This window comes from Urocitellus parryii, chromosome 3 (assembly GCF_045843805.1).
Source record: "Urocitellus parryii isolate mUroPar1 chromosome 3, mUroPar1.hap1, whole genome shotgun sequence".
In the NCBI taxonomy this organism is placed as follows: domain Eukaryota; kingdom Metazoa; phylum Chordata; class Mammalia; order Rodentia; family Sciuridae; genus Urocitellus; species Urocitellus parryii.
In genome coordinates this window covers 212,701,886-212,725,615 of record NC_135533.1, presented here as the reverse complement: position 1 = coordinate 212,725,615, position 23,730 = coordinate 212,701,886, and the positions used below count along the sequence as shown (strand labels likewise).

The following is a 23,730-nucleotide window of genomic DNA, read 5'->3' as shown; positions in this document are numbered from 1 at the left end:
TGTCTGCACACACAGCACATTTTCTTTATCCTGTATGTATACATAGATGGACTCTTAGGTTGATTCCCAATCTTGGTTATCATGAATTGTGCCTCAATAAACATGGGAAAGCACATGTGTTTTCGACATGTTAAACTTATGTCCTGTGGACAAATAACCCATAGTGAGGTTGCTGCATCATTCAGCAATTCTGTGTTTAACTTTCTGAGGGACCTCTGTGTTCCTAGCTACTTTGGTTGTTGGTTGTACTGATTTATAACCCCACCAACATCCTGCAGGGCTTTCCTTTTCTCCACATCTCCATCAACAGTTATCTTCCACCTTTTGCTGAAGCCATTGTCACAGGTGTGAGGCGCTGTCTCATACTGGTTTTGATCTGCATTACCTGGATGCCTGGTGATATTGGCATTTTCGTGTCTTCTTTTAAGCAAAGTCCACTGATGTCTTTTTCTATTTTAAAATTGGGTTGTTTGATTTCTAGCCATTGAGTTGCTTTCATTTCTTATAGATTTGGGATATTAACCCTTTATCAGATTCATGATTCGCAAAGTCATCTCCTTGATCTGTTGATTTCCTTTGGGGGTGTTGCAGTTTTCATTTTGTCATAGTCCCACTGGTCTCCTTTCACTTTTGTGGGAACTGCTTTTGAGGTCATATTTTAAAACTCAGCACAGACGGATGCCACAGAGCCTTCCCCCTGTTTTCTTCTAGGAGCTTTGTGCTTTCAGTTCTTAAATTCGGGTTTTCACTCCACTTGGTTTGATTTTTTCTCTATAGTATACAAGTCTAGATGTGTTCTTCTTCCTGTGAAATCCAGTTTTCCCAGCACCAGCTTTTGAATACTTTCTGTTTTCATTGTGAACTCTAAGCACCTTTATCAATAATCGGTTGGACTTAAATGGCTGGATTTGTTTCTGGTTCCTCTGCTCTGTTCCATTGATCTATGCATCTATTTTTATTCAGTAGCATGCTACATTTTAAAAGTTATCAAGGCTTTGTATTATGTGTTGAAATCAAGTGATGTGATTAGACTTCCAATTTCATTCCTTTGGCCCTAGGTTGCTTTAGTGATTGTGATTTTTAAGAGCATTTAAATATTTTTCTATGGAATTGAAAAATATAATCTGGATTTTAATGAGGATTGCATTAAACTTGCAAATCACTTTAGATATAAGGGACACTTTAACAATATTAATTCTTCTAACACAAGAACATAGCATTTCTCTATTTATTTTTCACTTCCGTGTTTTTCACCCATGTTTTATGCTTTTCAACACAGAGATCTTTCCCCTTTCCTAGAGACCATTTGTACTTATTATTTTATAGTTATTTTTTTTTCTTGGTTTCCTTCCAGGCACTTCACTGCTACGGTATAGAAACACTACCAATTGGTGGATATTAGCCTTGTATTCTGTAACTTGACTGGATTCATATATTCATTCTTTCAGTGGATCTCTTGAGCTTCCTGCACATAAAATCTTGTCATCTGCACACAAGATAATTTATCATCCCTCCCCCCGAATTTTAATGGATTTTCTTTCTTTATCTTTACTTCCTTCTGGAGGTGTGTTCAGTGGTGGTGGCAAGTGTGGGTATCCATGTATTGGTCTGGAAATGACAGGAAAAACTTTCACCTCCTCCTGTTCAAGTATGTATTACTTATGGTTTGTCTATATTGCATTTCTTGCATTGAGGTACATTCCTTCTGTATCTCATTTTGGGGGGTTTCCATCCTAATGCATGTGAATTTTGTCAAATGCATTTACCTCTATTAAAAATGGTCATGCGGTTTTTGGTCTTTTAGGCTATTATTATCATTTACAATGTAGATTTCACAGACTTCATTCCGCAATACCTCCTCTTGCCTTAACCTCCTCCTCCCACTAATCCCTTTTCTCAACCCCTCTCATTTCCAAAAGAGCACCCTTCTACTTTTTTTTCCTCTCTTGCTTCTATATATGATTGAAAAACATATAACCCTTGACTTTCCAAATCTGGCACATTTCACTTAACATGATGCTCTTCAGTTCCATTCAAGTCCCTTAAAATGGCTTTATCTCATTCCTCTTTATGACTGAATAAAACTCCGTCATGCACCTACATTACATTTTCTTTATCCATTTATCCACAGACAGACACCTACATGATTCCATAACTTGGTTACGGTGAACTGTTGCACTGTACATATCACTATATATGCTGATTTTAGTTCTTTTGAATTTCTTATTGGTTTATTTTAGTTCTTTTAAATAAATTCCAAGACATGGTATAGCTGTGTCCTATGGTGGTTCCATTTATAGTATTTTTGGGTATCTCTGTAATGATTTCTATAGTGGCTGTGCAAAATGTATATTCCTACCAACAGTGTGCAAGTGTTCCTTTCTCCTTACCTCCAAACCAGTGATTATTGCTATTTGCATTCTTAATGATTGCCATTCTAACTGGAGTGAGATTAAGTAGTAGAGTAGGGTAGAGGAGCAAAGATTTTCTCTCATTCTGAAGATTCTCTCTTCACATTCTTAATTATTTCCCTTGCTGTGTAAAAGCTTTTTCATGTGATGCCATCCTGTTTATTAATTTTTGGTATTATTTCTTTTAGGGTTCTAATGAGGAAGTCACCCCTGAACCCATATGTTGGAGCACTCAGCCTGTGTTTTCTTCTGGGAGTTGCAAAGTCTCTAGTCTAACTCCTAGATCTCCCATTCATTCTGAGTTGATTTTTGTGCAGGTGAGAGATAGGGATCCGGTTTCATTCTTCTATGTACGGATTTCCAGTTTTCCCAGCATCTTTTGTCACAAGGGCTCTTTTGTTTGCCTTTGTCAAGGTCAGATGACTTTATCTGCCTGGGTTTGTTTCTGTCTTCTTTTCCCTTGGTCTGCGTGTATATTCTTAGGCCAGGACCTGGCTGCTTTTGTCATGATAGTCTTGCGATATAATTTGAAGTCAGGTATTGGGATACGTCCAACATTGCTCATTTTGCTCAGAATTGCTTTGGGAATTCTCGGTCTTTTATTCTTCCTTATGAATTTTAGCACTTTTTTGGACACCGTTATACAAGCATGAGCTCTGATTTCCCCCAATTCAGTCCTCAGTACTTCTCTTTTTCCCCCTCTCGTTCCTTCCTTTGTTCCCTTTCCTCTACCTATTGGTTTCTGTTTTATTTTTAATTTATTTAATAGTTTCACTTAAAATTAATACAGTATAGATATACATAAAGGTAAAATTCAGTGAGGGGGAGGCAGGCGGGGCTGGAAAAGGGAAGAAACGGGGACGGAACTGACCAAACCATCCTGTGTGCATGTACTTCTTCTTCTGAGAAATGTCCATTCCGGTCCTTAGCCCACTTTTAAAGAAGCTGTTTGTTTTCTCACTATTGAGTTGTTTGATTTCCGTCTATTTTCTCTGTTTATCTCTTATCTGGTTATGATCTCCAAGTATATTCTCCCATTCTGGAGTCTGTGTTTTCACTCTCTGGGTCAATTCTTTTGCTCTGTGGAAATTGCTGGATGGGATGCAACCTCATTTTATTATTTTTGCTTCTGCTGTCAAAATGTTTGCTTATATAAAATAAACATTACCCAAATTCATCATGTAGCTTTGTCCTATTAATCCTTTTAGTACTTTAAGAGTTTCATATGTCTTTCATTCATTTTGATTTGTGTGCATGTATAGTGTGACGTACAGTCTGATGTACCTCTTCTCATATGGAAATCCAATATTCCTAGCACAATTGACTGGAGAGATGATCTCCTCCCACTGAGTGTTAATGTTAAATTGTCAAAATCAATTAACCACAAATTGAACTGTGGTTATGCTTATAGACTTATGTTTTGCCTCTTTATACATTTATGTTTGCATCTTTATACATTTCTATTCTTCTCTGTTTCTTCATTTTATGCTCCTAATATGCTTCATCTTCTTTTTGATGACTTTTGAGGCATAGAGATTCTGATTTTGATAAGTTCCAACATAACTATTTTTTGCTTTATTTCTTATTTGTTTAATGTAGGATGTAAAAATCCATTGCAGAATCTAAGATAATGAAGACATTACTCTGTTTTCTTCTAAGAATTTTAATGATTTTAACAATTACACTAAAACTATTGAACATTTTTGAGTTAATTTTTGTACATGTTGTGCCTTCCAATTAGGGGTCTTCTAGCCAACAAAGCAGGCTTTCAGAAGTGGAGGAGACTTTACCCCAAAACAGGAGTCAAAGAGTTCACCACCACCAGATGTCCCTTAAGAAATGCTCAAGAGAGTTATTCAAGCTGAATGAAAGCCCACTAGTGAGCAAAACAAAAACATACAGAAGTGTATAAAACTCACGAGTAAAACAGTCAAATTCAGAATATTCTAATACTGTCCACAGTGGTATATAAATCACAGAGATTTTTAGTTTGATATTTAAAAGACTAAACTATGAACATACTAGGAACAATAATATGTTAAGCAAATGAAATATAAAAAGACAGCCTCCATTTATGAACACATCAAATGAACCCATTATTACATATAATTATAATGCAATAATAAACCAAGACACACAGGAGCAAGCCAGAGAAAGAAAACACACTGGGGCTAAAAATGGAGCAAACTGAGCTTTATGTGTTTGTCAATGTGTTACAATGAACTCCACTATTATATATAAATACAATGCAATAATAAAGAAGACACAAATTGGAAAACTGGTGTATAAAAATGTTCAGTATTGATAATCATCCATTAATGCAACAAAACCACAATGAGAAGTCATCTTGCACCAGTTAGAATTGCTACTCATTATAAAGACCAAAAATAGCTGGTGTTGGTGTGGACTCCCTGAGTACCATTGGCAGAAAAGTAAATTAGTACAGCCATTAGGGAAAACAGTATGAAGATTCATCAAAAAATTAAAAATAGAATTACCATATGATCCAACAACATCACCAATGCATTTATATACAAATGATATGGAATCAGTATGTCAAGACACATGCCCAGCCCCACCATTACTCACAATATCCAAGACATGAAATCAACCCAAATGCTCATCATCAGATGATCAGAAAAAGAATACGTGGTCTATATACACAGTGGAATCCACAAAAAAGTAAAACAGAAGTTCCATGCTTTATTACAACATGGAACTTGGAGGACTTCATGTTTAGAAAAAGAGCCAAACATAGAAAGGCAAACACTGCATGAACTCACACATAGGTGGACTCTTAATAAGGCTTGTAGGCACAGAATGAAGTGGTGACTACCAGAAGCTGCAAGGAGGTGACTTAGGTGGCTTGGTAAAGAACATGAAATCTCTGAGAGAAAGGAGAAATAACTTCACAAAATATATTTCAAATCCTGATGAAAAGAAAAAGTGGAAAGAAAACATACAGAATGGGGCAGGTGCTGTCAAAACACACAGCAAAAAGGGGCAAGTATCTAAAATATATTCAAGTCAAAAACAAAAATATGAGTTACATAATTACAGAAGAGCAAAGGATTGAAAAGCTATTTCTCCATGGAAAATAACCAGTCTCCAACAAGCGTAAGCAAAGGTGCTCTGTCAGTCACAGAGAAATTCACATCAGAGGCACAGTGATACTCCACTTCTCAGCCACTAGGAGGCTATGATCGTAATTTTTTCATTATTGTCAAAACAGAACCTTTATTAGTTTTCATCAGACAGTGTTTGCTTTACAGAAGAAATTGTAATAACTACGTATAAAGAGTAATCATGTTTTGGAAATCATCATTTTTTTTTAAATGTGAGCATTGGACTGGAGATACAGCTCGGTTGGTAGCATGCTTGCCTCGCATGCATAAGGCCCTGGGTTCAATTCCCAGCACCACACACACACAAATGAGCATTATCTATCTTTAATTTTAATATTAGTATGATAATAGTAATGCAGTATTTTCATGTTATCCTATTCTTATTAGTTAAATAAACACAATTATACACCCTGATAGAATCACAAAAGCATGAATACAACCCACTCCAATTCAGTGCCCCCCAATTCCCCTCCCTCCACTCCACCTCTTCAATCCATTTATACTTTTTTTTCTTTTTAATTAGTGACCTGTGGGTGTTCCCAGGTCTAGGACTCGCCATGCCACATCCATGCTTGCACATACAAAAGTTGGGTCAGAATCATTCCACTGTTCTTCCCTTTACCCATCCTTTCTTCATCCTCCTCATTGGCATCATCTCCTCTACTAATCTTTCCTCTGTTTTGATGAAACTTTCGCTCCCCTTATTTTTAAGAAAAAAAATATTGGCAACCTGATGTTATAACCTGAGATATTGTAGTGAATGTAAAATATGTCAGCCATTCTTAAAAACATTTTGGTGAGTTCTCAACAATGTGACTATGTAAATATCCCAGGATCCTGTCATCTCACTCCTAGGAATATTCTCCCAAGGATTGAAAAAAAATGGTTAAACAAATAAATGTACATGCGGGCTGAGAGCAGTATTATTTAGAACACCTAACAGATAAACACTACCCAAGTGTACACCAATGGGTGAATAAATGAGCAACTTCTGTATATACATATAGTAGAATATAACTCAGCCACAAGAAGGAAAGGCTCAAATTAACTTTAACCAGTGAAATAGTCCAAAAGGAGGAAGGAAGAATGAGGGAGAAAAGACAGAAACCAAGAAAGGAAAGAAGGAACAAGGAAAGAAAGAAATCATCAGGAGTCAAAATGGATGCATTCATATCTGAGACTTCATTTTGGCTATCACCGTGAATCAAATGGCCAAAACACGTTCAAGGTATATTCTGTTATGTCAAAAATCCAATCAGTGTTTTTATGAAAACTAAGGACACTGAAAGGTTATAATCAATCTTAATTGCACAGTCTCTCCTGCTCAGAAATGAGGCAATTGAAATATCTCAAAGAAATGTTTGGAAGAATAAATGAAGTTACATGTCTAAAAGCAACAAGCACGGTTTTCATATGGTAACCAATTGGCCATGATGCTGGTATAATTATCATTCCATTTCCACCAAGGAAAACAAGAACACAATCAAGTTAAGGTGAACAATATTAACATTCAATAAGATAATTTTAAAACAGTACTTTATTTTAGTAGACCCTTAGTTGTGCATATTTAGGTGCCAAATGTGATGGATATTTTGATACAAGTACACACTGCAGAATCATCAAATCGGGGTAATTAACATATACATCACAGCAAATATCCATTATTTTTTGTGGCTAGAACATTGAAAATCATGAAGAGGATAATTTTTGAGGAAATCATATCAGCCTTGACACATTAAGTGCTTTAAACATCCAGTTAGGTCTGTGAGAAGAGGTACAAACCTGTAATCCCAGCTACACTAGTGGCTGATGCAGCAGGATTGCAAGTTTGAGGACTGCTACACCTTAGCAAGACCCTACCTCAAAATGAAAATTAAGAAGGGCTAAGGATGTAGCTCAGTGGTAGAAATTAGAAATATGTGGAATACTTATAAGCAAACTTACCAAAAAATTTACCCTCAAGGATCATGTACACAAAAGAAATATTTTAAAGGAATTTCTAAAGGATTTGTTGAAGATAAGCAAATAAAATGCCATCTACACAAAAGCCTTTCCCACTCTGGAAGGACTAGAGTGTGTGTTTTAGGGAGGACACTGAAAATCACATCATGTGACATGGGCACACAACTCCCCCTTAGTTCTGAGGATCTACGTTCAGAACTCAGGGATCCCACAAAGACAAGAGGCTGTTCTACTGAGGAGTCTCCTCAGGGCCCCCTTCACATCCTTGTCCCTCAGGCTGTAGATGAAGGTGTTCAGCATGGGGGTGACCACGGTGTACATCCCTGAGGCAACGGAGCTTGCCTTGGAAGAGTGGGTCACAGCAGAACTGAGGTAAACCCCAAGTCCTGTTGCATAGAACAAGGAGACCACACAGAGGTGGGACCCACAGGTGGAGAAGGCTTTATACTTGCTCTCCATGGAGGACATCCTCATTAAGGAGGAGACAATCTGAGAGTAGGAGAAGAGGATCCCAGTCATAGGAAACACACCCAGCAGGGCACCTGCCACATAGGTAAAGATGTTATTGATGAGGGCATCAGAGCCGGCCACCTTGAGAAGCTGAGCCAGTTCACAGAAGAAATGTGGGATTTCAGTGCCCATAGAGAAGGTCAGTCTTTTCACCAGTAGAATCTGAATCAGGGAGACCCAGAACATGATGAGCCAAGACAGCAGCACCAGGAGGACACACAGCCGGGGGTTCATGATGACTGTGTAGTTCAGGGGGTGACAGATGGCCACAAAGCGGTCAAAGGCCATCACAGTCAGTAAAAAATTATCCACTCCAAGGAAAATAATATAAAAGTACACTTGAGAGAGGCATTCTCGGTAGGAGATGTCTTTGCTGTGTGCCTGGATGTTCACCAGCATCTTGGGGACGGTGGTAGAAGTGAAACAGATTTCCACAAAGGACAGGTTGGAGAGGAAGAAGTACATGGGGGTGTGGAGGTGGGAGTCAGAGCTGACAGCCAGGATGATGAGCAGGTTCCCAAACACTGTGACCAGGTACATGGACAGGAACAGTCCAAAGAACATTGGCTGCAGTTCAGGATCATCTGAGAGGCCCAGGAGGAGGAAGTGGGATAGGGCTGTGTGGTTCTCTGCTTCCATGTAGCTATTGTATCTTCTGAGTAAAAGAGGAGGGGGGAAAGCAACATTCAAAGACCACTCACCTGGGACCTCAGGTAGGTACCACTTTACAATATTATTCTTGGATGGACGTTCTTTACCCTACCGAGTTCTGCCCATGATTGTGATTGATGGAACAAGGGCTACCCCATTTCCAACTTAAACGTGTATAATTGTTCTGCCTTTATTCAATTTAGCAGAGAACTCTCTTACATCATCCACTCAATCATTTTAACTCTACTCTTTGAATTAATCAACATAAGTAATTATCTTTTGCAATAAGTCTCATCCAAAATAAGTGAGGACATTTTAGACCATTGCCTTATTTATCCCATGATGTTCATTCTATTAACTCCATAATATGGATTGAACATGGATTTTCAGATCCACTCTTATATGGCTTGAAACTTCCTAGGAATATGAGTTGGTTCTCAGTACCTTATTTTTATTATTTTTAAATATAATACTATCATAACTTCTCTGATTGTGGAATGCAAAATGCTTTTTTTTCATGGTATAATTCCAATAAATCAAAGTTGTGACTTATATAATTATTACTGATCATTTTTAAAATCCTCCTATAGGATAAACACTTAGGATAACCCCCCACAAGGTATAGAAGAGTTATGATTTAGAAATTGGCTTCTTGAGGACTGGGGTTGTGGCTCAGTGGCAGAGTACTTGCCTCGCACATGTGAGGCACTGGGTTTGATCCTCAGCACCACATAAAAATGAGTAAACAAAATAAAGATATTGCATTCATCTATAGCTAAAAAATATTTTTTTAAAAAAATTGGCTTCTTGAATCAAACACTTTGGAAAAGAATTTGAGTCCATCTCTTATAGTATGTGTGATCTTGAGAAAGGGTTCTAAACTCTCTTAGCTGAAATTACTTCACCTCTCCAGGAGGGATTGAAAATGTTACTAAGTAGTGTGGCTGAAGAAGAAAATTCAGTAAGATAAGGATCATTTTTCTGCTACAGTTCCTGGGGCATACAGAAAGTATTCTATAAATGTGAGATTTCACAGTTTACTTCATGATAAATGTGTCATCAATATCGCTCTTAACTTGTGGCAGCCCTCAAGCCCAGACTTGTGATCACTATCAACACAGTAAGTAGGTCTCTTACCTCTTTTGACCTCCACAGGGAATTTTTAGTTATGAAGATCCTGTGGCTCCTTCCTTCAGACAAAGATGCCTCCATGATGGATTCTTCCAAGAAGAGAAAAACACAGGGACTACACAGATGAGTGGAGAGAACAAAGGCACCTGCCATTGAAATTGCATGTGCGGAGTGTGTGATTATGTGTGCCCGTGTGCCCACCTGGTGAGTGATATGCATTGTGTCAAAATTGCAGTTAACTGTCAAAACATATCCGATGACCTACATTTCAACAATTCAAGGTTGTTCTATACAAACCATCTAAAATCTTAAAGACTATGTAAGTCTTGAAAATGATTACATTTTTATGATTAAAAAACCAATCAGCAGAATAGGAGCTTATTAAAGACAAAAATATCACAAAGAACCAATATTTAATGGGAAGTGACTATAAGCACCTTCTTTCAAATAGGAATGTGGGGCTCAGAGAGGAAGTAAGGAGAAGAAGACAGTCTAGGCCAAGAGAGCAGAGTGTGCAGCTGCCCATCAGCTGGTGGGCTGGGAAGAAGGGATTGGAAGCCCTTGGGATAGAGAGCAGGAGTGAAGGGCAGTGGGGAGGGGCGCCAGGTCTAATGTCCCTTTACCCTGGTAATTTCATGTTCATTTGTGGCCCTGACCTTGTGACAGCTTTTTCTCACCACTTGCCTTCCCAAGGACTGCATGACTGTCACAGTGCAGGTGTTGCACAGATACAAATGTTGGATGCACAGTAAACAAAAGACCAAACTCTTAAACTTGTCACAAAGGACTTTCCCAAACTTCACATTTCTGAGCATAAATTTAAAAACAAGAGTATGAAAATTAAATAGGGTGCATTCCTATTTTTTTTAAGTATTGGGGATGTGGTTCAGTGGGAGGGCAGCAGGTTGCTAGCATGCTTAAATACCTGGGCTCAATCCCCAGCATTACCACAAAACAACTCATGATGAACAATTCATAGCAGTTCTGGGAATCAACGACAGTTTTATATAATGATGTTTGTAAATATAAGTGTTCACAAAAAATAGGTGAGTGGAGATAAATATACACTATAATCACCATACAGAAGGTATTAGAGAAAATTTAACAGTAATTACTGCTGCTAATAGAACCAGAAAATGTGGATAAACCAAGAAAATAAAGACAATTACCAATAAAGAAGGATTGTTTTCAAATCAGCCAAAAGGAGATGTTACTTGAAAGCACTAGAGTGTTTGTGTTAAATTCTTGCAAATGCCAAGGAAATCTGTTCCAACATCAATCATTTGTCACTTTCCTGAATTCTTTAAGGGACTGGTCATATAAGAAAGCAATTTGACTGAGTGTTGAATATCAGAAATAATTATATCATTTGCATGAGAATGGATGTATTGGAGAGCAGTGTGTTAAGCCTGATTTAGAAACCCAAGGGTCACATGTTTTCTCTCATGTGTGGAAGCCAGAGAGAAAAATGGGGAAAAGATCTCATGAAAACAGAAGTGAGAACAGTCAGGTAAATGAAGCAGACAAGGAAGGAGGAAGAGGAGTGGAAAAGGCAGGAATGGAACTGATCAAATTATGTTCTGTGCGTGTGTGGAGATGTGGCAACAAGTCCTCCTGTTATGTAGAATTTTTCTGCACCAATAAAATTTTTAAGAAGAAAAAAATGTATTTTTCATTACATTATTGACACATGCCATTGGGGACACTAAAGTGAGATGATTCCTAAAACAAAACAAAACAAAACAAAACAAAAAACAAAAAACTGTTGACCTAATAAGAGCTTTCAGTAAGTCAACTTTTCATTAAAAGTAAACAGGATATAAAATAAAAAAAAATAAAATTAATTTTGGAACAAAATCAACACTATTTTGAGTGTAACCTACCTTTGGAGTGCACTTATTGAGTAAACAATTGCATGCAGGAAATGTAACAGGAGCCGACCACTTATAGGAACCAGTGGGGGAAAGCTGGAGACTCTCCAGGAAGTAACTCTTATTGACAAGAGGCTCTAGATTCCAAGGGTGAGACAAGGAGACAGAACAGGTGCTGGGAAAGGCAGGTCTCAGTGGGCACTGGGTTTCATCAAAGAACAGGGATTCCCCTTCACAGCCTGAAGACATGGGACCTTCCCAGTATCCATATTCTAGAGGCAAAGGCCAGTACCCATGTTCTTTCCTCTTCCTCTTCTGGCTCCACCAGCCTCGTGGGGACACGCTGACTCTCTCTGATGGCCCCTACAGAAGCTTTCTCTTCTCCAGAATCTGTCCCAGGGAAGTCGGCTTGGGTTTCATGGAGGCTGGATCAGAGAAATACAGGTGAGGTCCGCAGGGGCATGTTTACAGTTCCTCGCATCTCAAGGGTCAAATTCTCAGAGGAGCTCATTAAATAAATTGTTTGCTATTCTGTCCATTCTTCGGGTAATCCATCTTCCTTGAGAGAGAAAGCATAGAGCATTATGGAAATTCACAGTCCATTTTGTGTCTATGTTGGTAGGCCTTGATGAATTTAGTTCCTCAAGGAGAAATACTTTTTTGTTTGACTTGATTTAAAAGTCGTAATGTGTCCCCTAAGGAAAGATTAATTTCAGCAAGGATCACGTCCTAGGAGCATCTCTCTGTGATGTGTCTCCATGAAGACTCTTTGCAGATTTCATGATCTCTTGGGATCCACAGTGTTATGGAGGAAAGGAGCCATTTATTTCAGAGTTTTCTGCTTATTTTTCAAGTTCATTTTTAAAAATTGGCAAATAAAATTCTGTGTATTTATCAGGTACAACATGTTTCAGAAGCACATATACAAAGTAGAATGCCTAGATCTAAACAATTATCATTTTTGTTGTGAGAACGCTTACATCCAGTCTTTCTCAAATACAACATATCATCACTAACTACAGTCACCAGACTGTAATTATGTTTCTCCTATGACTTCCACCTAATTAATTGCAATCTTCTCTCCTTTAATGAACATTTCCCATCACCACCCTCAACCACCCCAGATGTTTAACCACCAATCTGATCTTTGTTTTTGTGAGATCAACATTTTTAGATTCCACATACATGTGAAATTGATTTTCTGTGCCTGGCTCATTTCACGTAATCTCACATCCTTCAGGTTCATCTGGGTTGTGCCAAATGATAGGATTTCCTTTTTGATTTCTGGATAGTATTCCATGTGTGTGTACATCACATTTTTGTTATCGATCCATAGATATGTGCTCAGATTGTCAACAAATATTGGCTCCTGTGAATAGTGTGTCAGTAAACAAGGGGGTGCAGGGGTCTTCCACATGCAGATGTCATTTCCTTTGGATACACACCTAGTCCTGGGATTGCAGGATCTTGTGGAGTTCTATTTTTACGTTTTGAATGTGCCTCCGTATGAGTTTCCATCCCAGACTCACTGACATTCTCAGGGCTGCACTAACACACACCCCCCAGGAGCAGTTTTGGGGGGCTCCCTTTCCTCCATGTCCTTGCCAACACTCCCCTTTATCCTTTTTTACAATAGCCATTGTGACTGGAGGGACGTGAGAGCACAAGATGGTCTTGATGATCATTTCCCTAATATTTACTGATGTTGAGCAACCCTTTTTGGACCTGTGGGCATCTGTAGATCTTCTCATGAGAAATGTCTATGCAGGGTTTTTCCCAGTTTTTAATCAGATGATCTGTTTTCTTACTGTTGAGTTGTTTAACTTCCTCGAGTATTTGGCGTATTAATCTTCATTGGATATATAATTTGCAAATATTTTATCCTATTCTGTAGTTTTCTCTTCACTGTTTGGAGTGTTTCCTTCATAGATTACAAATGTTTTAGCTCCATGTAATCCACTTCTGCTCTTGCTACCAATGCTTTTGATGTCATACACCCAAATCTCTGCACCAATGAAAATCATAACATGGTTAAAAAACTATAAATTTGTTACACATATTTTACCAAAATAAGACAAATGGAGAGGTAAGTTTGAGATTCCAATGGAGTCTGGAGCTTGGGAGAGAAGTTTGTGGTGGAGATAGAAATTGAAGAGAGTAGGGCACCAACATTTTGGGTAAACTGAGCTCAGTTGAGAACCAGCAAGGCAGAACAATTCCAAGGGCGACAGATTGATGGCATTACTTTCCAAGATATGGCCATAATTTAAAAAGCAATATCTTAGGGAAGACAAAAAGATCATGTATAATCTTGTAACATTGAAGTTGAGGACCTTGAAGAACCCCCCAAAGGTGCTATGACCTTGGAGATCAAATATTTTGATTTGGTCTTTATTGGTCTCCATTGATGGAAGAAAATAATTGATGAGTTGTACATAGAATAATAAAGTTCCTGCTTAGCAAGACGGGAGTTAGAAAGACAAGAAGTTGAAACCTACCCATAAACTTGTTCTTCTCATCTATAGGACCCATAAAGCTCCCTGACTTTGTGGATCTTGAGGAAAGCCCAAAGCTCTCCATGGATACTGAGCCCACCCACACAGAAGTGAGCACCATTTTGATTCAATAACTGTGTGTAATTATTTTGTAGTGATTACCTCTCAAAAAATCTTTTCCTGAGCTTTTAACACCACCCCTTCTTGGAATGGTTTTGAAATGCCAAAATATAGATAACCAAGTAGACGAATATTATAGGATTCTACTCCAATGAGTACCTGGAATACTCAAATTCATGGAGATAGAAGTGGAACAGCAGTTACCAGAGGTGGGGGAAATCAAAGAAGGGTTACCTTTAATAGATGTAGAGTTTTGATTGAGATGATGAAAAAGTTTGGGAAACTGATGTTGTAAAATGGAGAGACTGTGCTTAAGGCCACAGAACTTACTCACAAAATATTGGTGGATAGCCAGGCACGCTGGTGCACACCTACTCAGGAGGCTGAGGGAGGAGGATTGCTTGAAGCCTACAGTTTCAAAGCAGCTTGGGCAACATAGTGAGAGCCCATTTCACTAAAAATGGTTAAAATTAATCATTGGATGGTTCAATAAGCAAACTGAGATGATGGTTTGATATGCCAGTGGAGGCTGGAGGAGGGCACAGACACACAGGGCAGAGTCCAAGGGAGATGGAGCTACTGATTTTAACTGGAAGGTACAGCTCTGAGAGCAAAGGGAATATCAGGGAGGATGTAGAGCATCAGGTTGGTCTTGGAACACTTGATTAGAGGTGCTTACAGAGCACTTCTTAAAGGTCAAATGTATGAATTCAGTCTTCATGGGTCTGCACTAGTGGTAGAAAACATTTATTAATTGTATACAGAGAAAGAGAATTTTCCTGGTGGAGAGTTGGGAGTTGGAAAGGCAGGAGTAACCCAGGCTAAATCCTACCCTGCTGTTCTCATTCTCAGGACCCCCTTATGCTCTTTGATTTACATGACTCTCAAAGAAAGTCCCCAAAGACCATATTAGTCTCCCTACCCATCTATCACAGTGGTGAGCACCATTTAAATTATTATTGTGTAATTATTCAGTTAGTGATGGCCTCTTACGAATCCCCTCCTGGGCTTTCCATCCATCCCTTTGGTTAGTGCTTCATGTATTGAGAGGTTTCTGTACCTGATAATCCCCTTTCCCTGTGCTCCCTCTGTCCTCACCTAACTCACAGGAAGTCTTCATTTCTGACACAATAGTTTGCCCTGAGGTCTACAGGGACCACGTGTATCCATCCCCCACCATGAGGAAGGGCATTTCCAGTCTTCTGACTCTGCAATGTGCAGTGGCAAAGTCACGAGTGATGACTTCATGTCAGTCCAGCAGGGCGCTCAGAGGCAAGCCTAAGGGAGCCCCTGTGGCACTAACACAGCCCCCAGGGAGAAACTCCTGTCTGTGAAATTAAACTCTGTGAAGGGAAGAGCACAGTCAGAGCAGCAGCCTAATGGGCCCTGGGAGACGGTTTTGGAGAAAGATAAAGAACTCTCTTTAAGTCTCCAGGAGAAGGAGCTTGTTGACTGCAAGCGGTTGAGCAGACCTGAGAAAGGAGACAAATAATTGGAGAAGCAAATGTGCCTCCAACAGCTGTCTTTAGGGAGAAGGAAGTGGCAGAAAGCTTCCCTTTCTACCCTGTGGGAGCAGAACTGTGTAAAGACCAGGAAGCAGTTAGAACAGTTAATTGAATGAGGTGCTCTGAGGATTTTATAAGGTCCTTAAAAGTTTAAGTCAGCTTCCAGAGTCCCAGGGCACAGTGTCTTTGAACCTAACAAGAGAAGCTGAATGGAGGGTCTCCCTGCGTCTTCTGGGAAAACCCTTATGGAAGAGCCAGGGCAGCAGGGCCTTCCATGGGGCCATCTGAAACAGCACTGCACCCAACAGGACTGGGATTAGGGGACCAGAAGAAGTCAACAGTGCAGGACAACTTTAACTAGACTCAAGCTCTAGGGACACAGAGAACAATGGATCTCAACTCATTGTCACCAGATGAGCAGGCTCAGAATCACCTGGGAGCTTGTTAGAGTGTGTATTCTTGGCCTCCACCCCGATCTATGAAATCAGAAACTCCAGGGTCAGGGAGCTCTTTGTGTCTAATAAGCCCTCCAGGTAAATCTTATTTCTCCACAATGAAAGTTCAGAACAACTACTGTAGGATTTGCTAAAATGGATAATGAGCCCGGCACAGCGGTGCATGCTTGTAATCCCAGTCTCTCAGAAGGCTGAGGCAAGAGGCTTGCAAGTTCAAAGTCAGCCTCAGCAAGGCCTGGGCTACTTAGTGAAACTCTGCCTCAAAATAAAAATAGAAAGGGCTGTGGATGTGGCTCAGTGGTGAAGCATCCCTTGATTAAATCCCCGTTACCAAAAAGGGGGGGTGATGAAGAACCCACACAATGTTGAGAATGGCAAGGGTCCAAAATACAAATAGCAACAGTCATGCTGGCAAGAATATGGAGGAAAAGGGAGCACTTGCTCACTGTTGGTGGAATTGGAAATAAGTACAGACATTCCTCAAAAAGTTAAAAAATAGATCTACCATATGATACACTTATGCAATTCCTTGATATTTATCTAGAGGAAATGAAGTCAGCATATTTCAGAGTTACATTCATACTCATGTTTATTGTAGTACAATTGACAATAGCCAAGTTATGGGATCAGCCATCTAGGATCTGTCAATAGATGAATGGATAAAGAAAATGGGACACACACACACACACACACACACACACACACACACAATGAGATCTTATTCAGCCATAAAGAAAATTTGAATTGTCATTTACAGCAATTTGATGGAAATAGAGACTAGAATTTTGAGTAAAAATAAGTCAGACTCAGAAAAGTATTATATGTTTTCTTTAATCCATGAAAGCTAGGAGGAAAATTAAATAAATAAATAAATGGACTCTTTTAAATTAGAAGAGATAATGGACAAGGTAGAGGAAGGAGATCAGGGGGAGAGGGGAGAGGGTGGGAGACCGAAAGTGATCAACTTATGTTTTTCTGTATGCACAAACATGCCACCACAAAACCCACCATTTTGTATAATTGATATTCACCAATAAAAATTTTAACCCTAAAAATAAAATAGATGGCTAGCTGATGTTTGCTGACCCTTATACCAAAATGTCTAAGAAAAAGTATTCTTTGTTTTTAAATAAGAAATAAAAATTATATATACTTATGGTGAAAAAAAAAGACTGCTGAATAAAAGTTAAGTGTCCTCCCCACAGAAAATAACTGTGTGAGGCATTACTTATATTAAGTTTCTAGATTCCACCATTTCAAAATGTAAAATACTTCTAACCATTATGCCATACGTGATAGACACATACAATTTTATCTGACAATTTGAAAAATTTTAAAATTGAGAAAAATATTAACAGAAAAAAAGACTTTTTTCCCTTCAAAACATTATAAACACCAAATGATCCCTTAAGTCCCTAAATATCCTTCTGAGGAGGTACAGCACAGACAGACTGTTCCTGGGATTGGTTCCTTATAGAAAATTAACCTTGCTTAAAGAGAACCTGGTGACTCTAAAATCAAACCAAAGTTAAAACAGTTTCTCCTCAAAGGAAATAAATTCATCCTACCTTGTTACCTCCATAGACACAAAGTTGGCTGAAAAATTGCCACTCTGCCTTCTTGGGGTACAAAGGTACCCCAAGGGAGCTGAACTTTTTGGAGGATGGGAAGACAATGCAATGATTAATGAGGAGCCCTGAGAATTCAAACTTTGAGATTCCGGAAACTATAAATGTGCCCAGATGCCCCCAAGTGTAATTCTGTGATCTCAGCCTCCGTGCAAACCTCTGGGGGCTTCCTAGGGACAGATCATGAAGAAGAGAAAGTCTCAGTGATGGTAGTTGGAGATAATTTTTGTGTCCCACTGAGGCTGATGAGTCAGAAGGAGAACAGGAGAGAACCTGGGAACAGGGCTTTGCCTCTAGCACAATGATACTGGGGAAGTCTCCTGTTTGTGCTGTCTGTGGGGTGAATACCTGTACGTTGGAAGAATTTTAGCTTTTGTTGTCCCTTCCAGCTATTCTGTTTCCTTTTCTTACTCTTTGTATTATAGACCCTCTTTCCAATGAATGTTATACCCTAGTGAGTCCCAAACTTGTCACCATGCTTTCCTATAAAGTATAGGCTCTGTGAAATATGACACATGAGCACATAGTTTCTCACTGAGGACCTATTATGCAGAAAGTATTGTCCACTTTGTTCAAAATTGATTGAAATTTTCCTTATGTTTCCTATTTTTTTTATTGACAGATTTGACTTACTGTGATCTCTTATTAGTGCATATTATTATACCTGTCATTTCACGTTAGGGTCCACAATATCATCTACCAATAATGTCATTTTTTCTGATGTCTTATATAATCAGTCCAATTCCTCTTTTCATATGTCAGTCCCTCTAAGTGTTCAGAAAAATATCAAATGCTTTAAGTTGGAGGGAATTGTGTTGGCACGTTCACGAATTTAACACAAATACACTCTAGTGTTTTAATGTCAAATCACCTGTTGACTGTGGTTTAAAAACAACCATTCTGTACTGTATTAGGAAAATGTATTTGGTTTCTTTGTTTACCAGTAGATTGGAACAGGCCTTGGGGTTACCTCAGTTCTGCTGGGACCCATTCTCCACTGGAAAGCACAATTGTGACAGTGATGTACACTGTGGTCACCCCCATGATGGACTCCTTCATCTATAGCCTGAGGAACAAGCATATGAAGGCAACCTGGGGAGAATATTCAGCAGAGCAGCCTCTTGTCCTTGATGGATGGTGTGCACCCTTAAGGTTGATGTGAATGTCAATATCCCAGCTCTTTTTCTCCCCGAAATGGCATGTTCGGTTACTTATATTCTTGAAGCACCTATGAATTTTCTTCTACACCTTTTTTTTTCTCCTCCTAAACTGCATCTGTATTTCCTTATAACTTTTCTTCTCCATATGTGGTTCTTAAAATTTCAAGTTTGGAATGTTTTCTTACACACCGGCCTGTGATTTTCAGCATGATTTAAAACACTTATATTGTGTGCTGAGATGGTGTTCTAAAAAAATTGCTTGGGGGGGCTAGGGTTGTGGCTCAGTGATAAAGCACTTGCATGGCATGTGTGAGGTCCTGGGTTCAATTTTCATCACCATAAATAAATAAACAAACAAACAAATAAAGTTCCATCAACAAACAAAACATATTTTTTTAAAAAACTATTGCTTTATTATTAATGTTTATCACCTTGATTTGCTTGTTGTATTCCCTGGAGAAATGGAATGAAAATCCAAGTGCTTACCAGTTCAGTACTCACCATTTTACATAAAGAACTTTATTTAATCCCCAAAATATTTATTTGAGGTATTTTCTTTCATTCAGTTTCTGAAAGGAAGATCCTGAGGTTGGGGTCCACAGTAACCTGGAACCTGGGTCAATCCGACCCTGTGACTTTTGCTACCCTACTTTTTGTAAGAACATTTTCATTGTATGTATTTTTATGTGTGTGTATCATTGCTCTTATTGATAGACATCAATCTTTTCCAGAGAATAAATATGACTTCTATTTTTTAAATGTTCTGGCTCTTATTTTGTGGCCTAAGATATCATCTATTCTGAAGAGTGTCTCCTGGGCCATGGAGAAGAATGTGAATTCTGTAGCTCTTGGACAAAGGGTTCTATAAATATCTGCAAGTGCCCTGGTTCTATGCCATGTTTTAATCTACAAGTTTCTGTGCTGGTTTTTTGCCTGAATGATCTATTCATTGATGAACGTGTGCTATTGAAGTTCCTCATAAGCTAAGATATATTATTAATGTATTGGAGTACATCTCTCCACATATATACAATATTTGCTTTTTATATTTGGGTGGTGTTGTGTTGGCTGTCTTTTTATTTATGAATCATTGATCATTTGCTGAGTTGATTCTTCCATCATAATAGAATGACCTTCTTTGTCTCTTCTTACAGTTTTTGGCTTAATGACTCTTTTATCTGACATGAGTATAATTAGTCCTGTGTACCATCAGCTTCTACTGGTGTGGGAAAGCTTTTCTTTTCCCTTCATTTTCAATCTCTTGTGTCTTTTCGATGGATGAACCTAGAAGCACTTAACCACTGAGCCACATACCCAGCTCTTTTTATCTTAAAGCAGGGTCTCCCTAAGTTGCTTAGAGCCTCACTAAGTTGATGAGGCTGGCTTTGAAACTGTAATCCTCCTGCCTCAGCCTCCCAGGTCCCTGGAATTACAGGTGTGTGCCAACATACCCAGCTCAATCTCTTGTGTCTTTACCAGTAAGATGAGATTCTTTGGTTTTGGAAGAGGGTTGTCCATCCAGCCAGTTTATATGTTTCTTTTTTATCCATTCAGCCAATCTATATTGTATGTGTGTTGCTGTGGACTGAACCCAGGACCTTGAACATGTTAGAAAAGTGTCTACCACTGCGATACATCTCCAAACCCTAATTTTTTGAGACAGGGCCTCACTAGACTGGCCTCAAATTTGCTAGCCTCCTGCCTAGCCTCCTGAGTAGCTGGAATTACTCATATGCACCACTATACCGGGATCAATCCATATCTTTTAAAGGAGGAATATAATTTATTTGCATTCATAGAAGTAGAAGACAAAAGCAAATGATCTTTTAATAGTCAGGGTTTTCACTTCTCATCAGGAAGCTTGATTGTACTCTGCATTTTCATTACAAAGTTTCAGAGATGGTAATATAAAATTCCACTTTCTTTTTTTAATTGAAACACAAAATTTACATATTTATGGGTTAAAATATGATGTTTTGATACACACACATATATATATCGTGTAATGTCCAAATAAGGGTAAACATATCATACATTTATCACCATTTTGTAGTAAAATCGTTTCTTTGATGTTTTACTATTATTTGAAAAAAATCAACTTGTGTCTTTTTCTTCTGCAAATGTTTTGAATGAACTATGTAAATAAGGAAAAATTATCCAATCTGTGAAAAGAAGCTGAGGCAATTTTGTTTGTGCAATTCAGATTTTTTTTTACTCTAAAGAGATTCCTCTTTTATTCTTCAAACTACTGTGGTTTGGGATTTGGGGCATTTTAATTTATGGTTTTTTTAGTTTTATTGATTTTTTTTAAATACAGGACAGCAGAATACATTACAATTCTTATTACACATATAGAGCACAATTTTTCATATCTTTGTAAATGGAGTATGTTCACACCAATTCATGCCTTTATACATGTACTTTGTCTTTTTTTGCATTACAATTCTTATTACACATATATACCACACATTTTTTATATATCTCTGTTTTTATATAAAGTATGTTGACACCTAATTCGAGTCTTCATACATGTACTTTGGATAATGGTGTTCATCACATTTCACCGCCCTTGCTAAACCCCTGCCCCTCCCTTTATGTTTTGTGACAGTATAGATAACAGCTAATTCTAGATTTTTTCAAAGAGATATGTGTTGGTATAGTATAAAGTCCTGATATTTACACAGTCATTGTTAAGTTTCTACTCCCTTCAAATATTCCACAACAAGTATCTAACCAAAGGGCCAGCCAGGGTTGCAGCCATCTCATGGCTCAACTGGAGAAGATCTGGTTTTGAGCCAACTTACCTGGTCACAAGGAGGATTTGGTTCCTTTCAGAATGAAGGAAAGAGGCCTCTCTAGTTCCTTTCCACAGGAACACATGGGGAAGCTCAGAATATGGCAGGTGGCTTCTGCTGGTAGAAGTAAGTAGGTGACAGACCCAAAAGGGCCAGGCCCATTCCATTTTCAAGACATTGGTCTCTAAGCACCCCCAAGATGGTGGAAATGTCCCTCTGCTTTCCAGTATGGCCCCCTACCCATCAAGCCAGTAGCCTCTCAGTCAGATTTCCCCACAGAACACCTGGCAGATGGGCACAGCTGCCTCTCCTCTATACTGGATCTTTCTATAGACTCACCAGGTGATTCCAACAAAACCAGCCTTGACTATCAAGGTAGCCTCTGGGCATCACTTGCCTACATAGGTATGTGAGAAGCAAAGCAATTTTTAAAGAAAACATGAATGAACTTTGAAAGGGGATATAACTTTTAAATATATATATTTATTGCTCAGAAATTACAGAGGCTACCTGGATACACTGATTTAGTCGTGATGTTTACAATGAAAAGGATTTTAAATGCTCACACAATTCCATTAAAGACAAAGCAAAGGGAGCAATTTTGAGATATGAAACATGGAGTGGAAGCCAAGTTATGAAGCTACAAAAGTAATGTGAACAAAAAGGTTGGCTTTCCAGGTCTAGATGATTGGTTTTTCCAACCCAAACTAAAAAAAAATGAAGGAATTGACAATGAGACTGTATTGCTGTGTTCTGCAGCCTCTGTAAGACACTCTTAATGTTCCTGTTCCTCAGTCTACAGTGAGGTGATTCCGCATAGGGATGACCACAGTGCACACCAAAGAGAACACAGCTGTTGTTCTAGGGGGAGTTGATACAGCTGATGGAAGGCACTCCCCAATACTTGTTTTATAAAATAAGCAAACAACTGAGAGGTGAGACCCACAGTTGGAGAAGACTCTCCTACAGTCTGACAGAAACCCCCAAAGGAAGTACACAGTGACTAACAGTCCCATCCTGGAGTGACAGGAAAGTGAAATGGATGTTTGGGTGGCAAAGGAGACAGGCTGGCAGGACTGTCCAGCCAGATATCCTGTGTCTCGCCTCAGCTTAATTCAAACATGGGTTAAGCTCAATCAACCTACACACCTAACACAAGTTACATAAAAATGGGCTCTTTGTTTTCCCTAAAATAAAATATGGTGGCACTTATATCTTGTGGAAGACCTTACAGGTGAATTCAAACAACCTACAAAGAACATGTAGCTCAGAGCCTGGCCCTCGGGAGTCCCTCAATAAGGACTGGCAATATTATGGGTATTACCCTCATCTTCATCACCATCAACACCTTTGTGACCCTTTTGGAATGCTTAGAAAATGGTCTAAAGAGGCATATTTCCTGCTATCCTGGGTTATAGTGTATGGGGAGTACACCCAGTATGGGGGTGGGGAAACAAAGGTGGAGATATGTCTGCCACCACATACATATATACCCATAGTCCTCATGAATGAAATGTGAACAAGGACAGGGTAGGGACGAAGAGCTTGAGAAGAATATTTACATTAAACAGGGATGAGAGGTGGGAGGGAAAGGGAGTGAGAAGGGAAATTGCATGGAAATGGAAGGCGATCCTCAGGGTTATACAAAATGTCATATGAGAGGAAAGGAGGGGTAAGACAAGATAATACAAATGGAAGAAATGATTTACAGTAGAAGGGGTAGAGAGAGATAAGGGGAGGGGAGGGGAGGGGGGATAGTAGAGAATAGGACAGACAGCAGAATACATCAGACACTAGAAAGGCAATATGTCAATCAATGGAAGGGTAACTGATGTGATACAGCAATTTGTATACGGGGTAAAAGCGGGAGTTCATAATCCACTTGAATCAAACCATGTAATATGATGTATT

The 23,730-nt window shown here is 38.8% G+C and overlaps 1 protein-coding gene across 1 annotated transcript; it reads right to left on the bottom strand.

The window, feature by feature from the left end:
• Positions 1–7,690: 7,690 nt before the first annotated feature.
• On the bottom strand, positions 7,691–8,647 carry LOC144253895 (olfactory receptor 7D4-like). The gene has a single exon (XM_077796556.1). The coding sequence runs from the start codon at positions 8,645–8,647 to the stop codon at positions 7,691–7,693; it is 957 nt and encodes a 318-aa protein (XP_077652682.1).
• Between the last annotated feature and the right edge of the window lie 15,083 nt (positions 8,648–23,730).

Excerpts from the sequence above, each read along its gene's own strand:
- LOC144253895 (XM_077796556.1), bottom strand. The coding sequence starts at position 8,647 with ATGGAAGCAGAGAACCACACAGCCCTATCCCACTTCCTCCTCCTGGGC.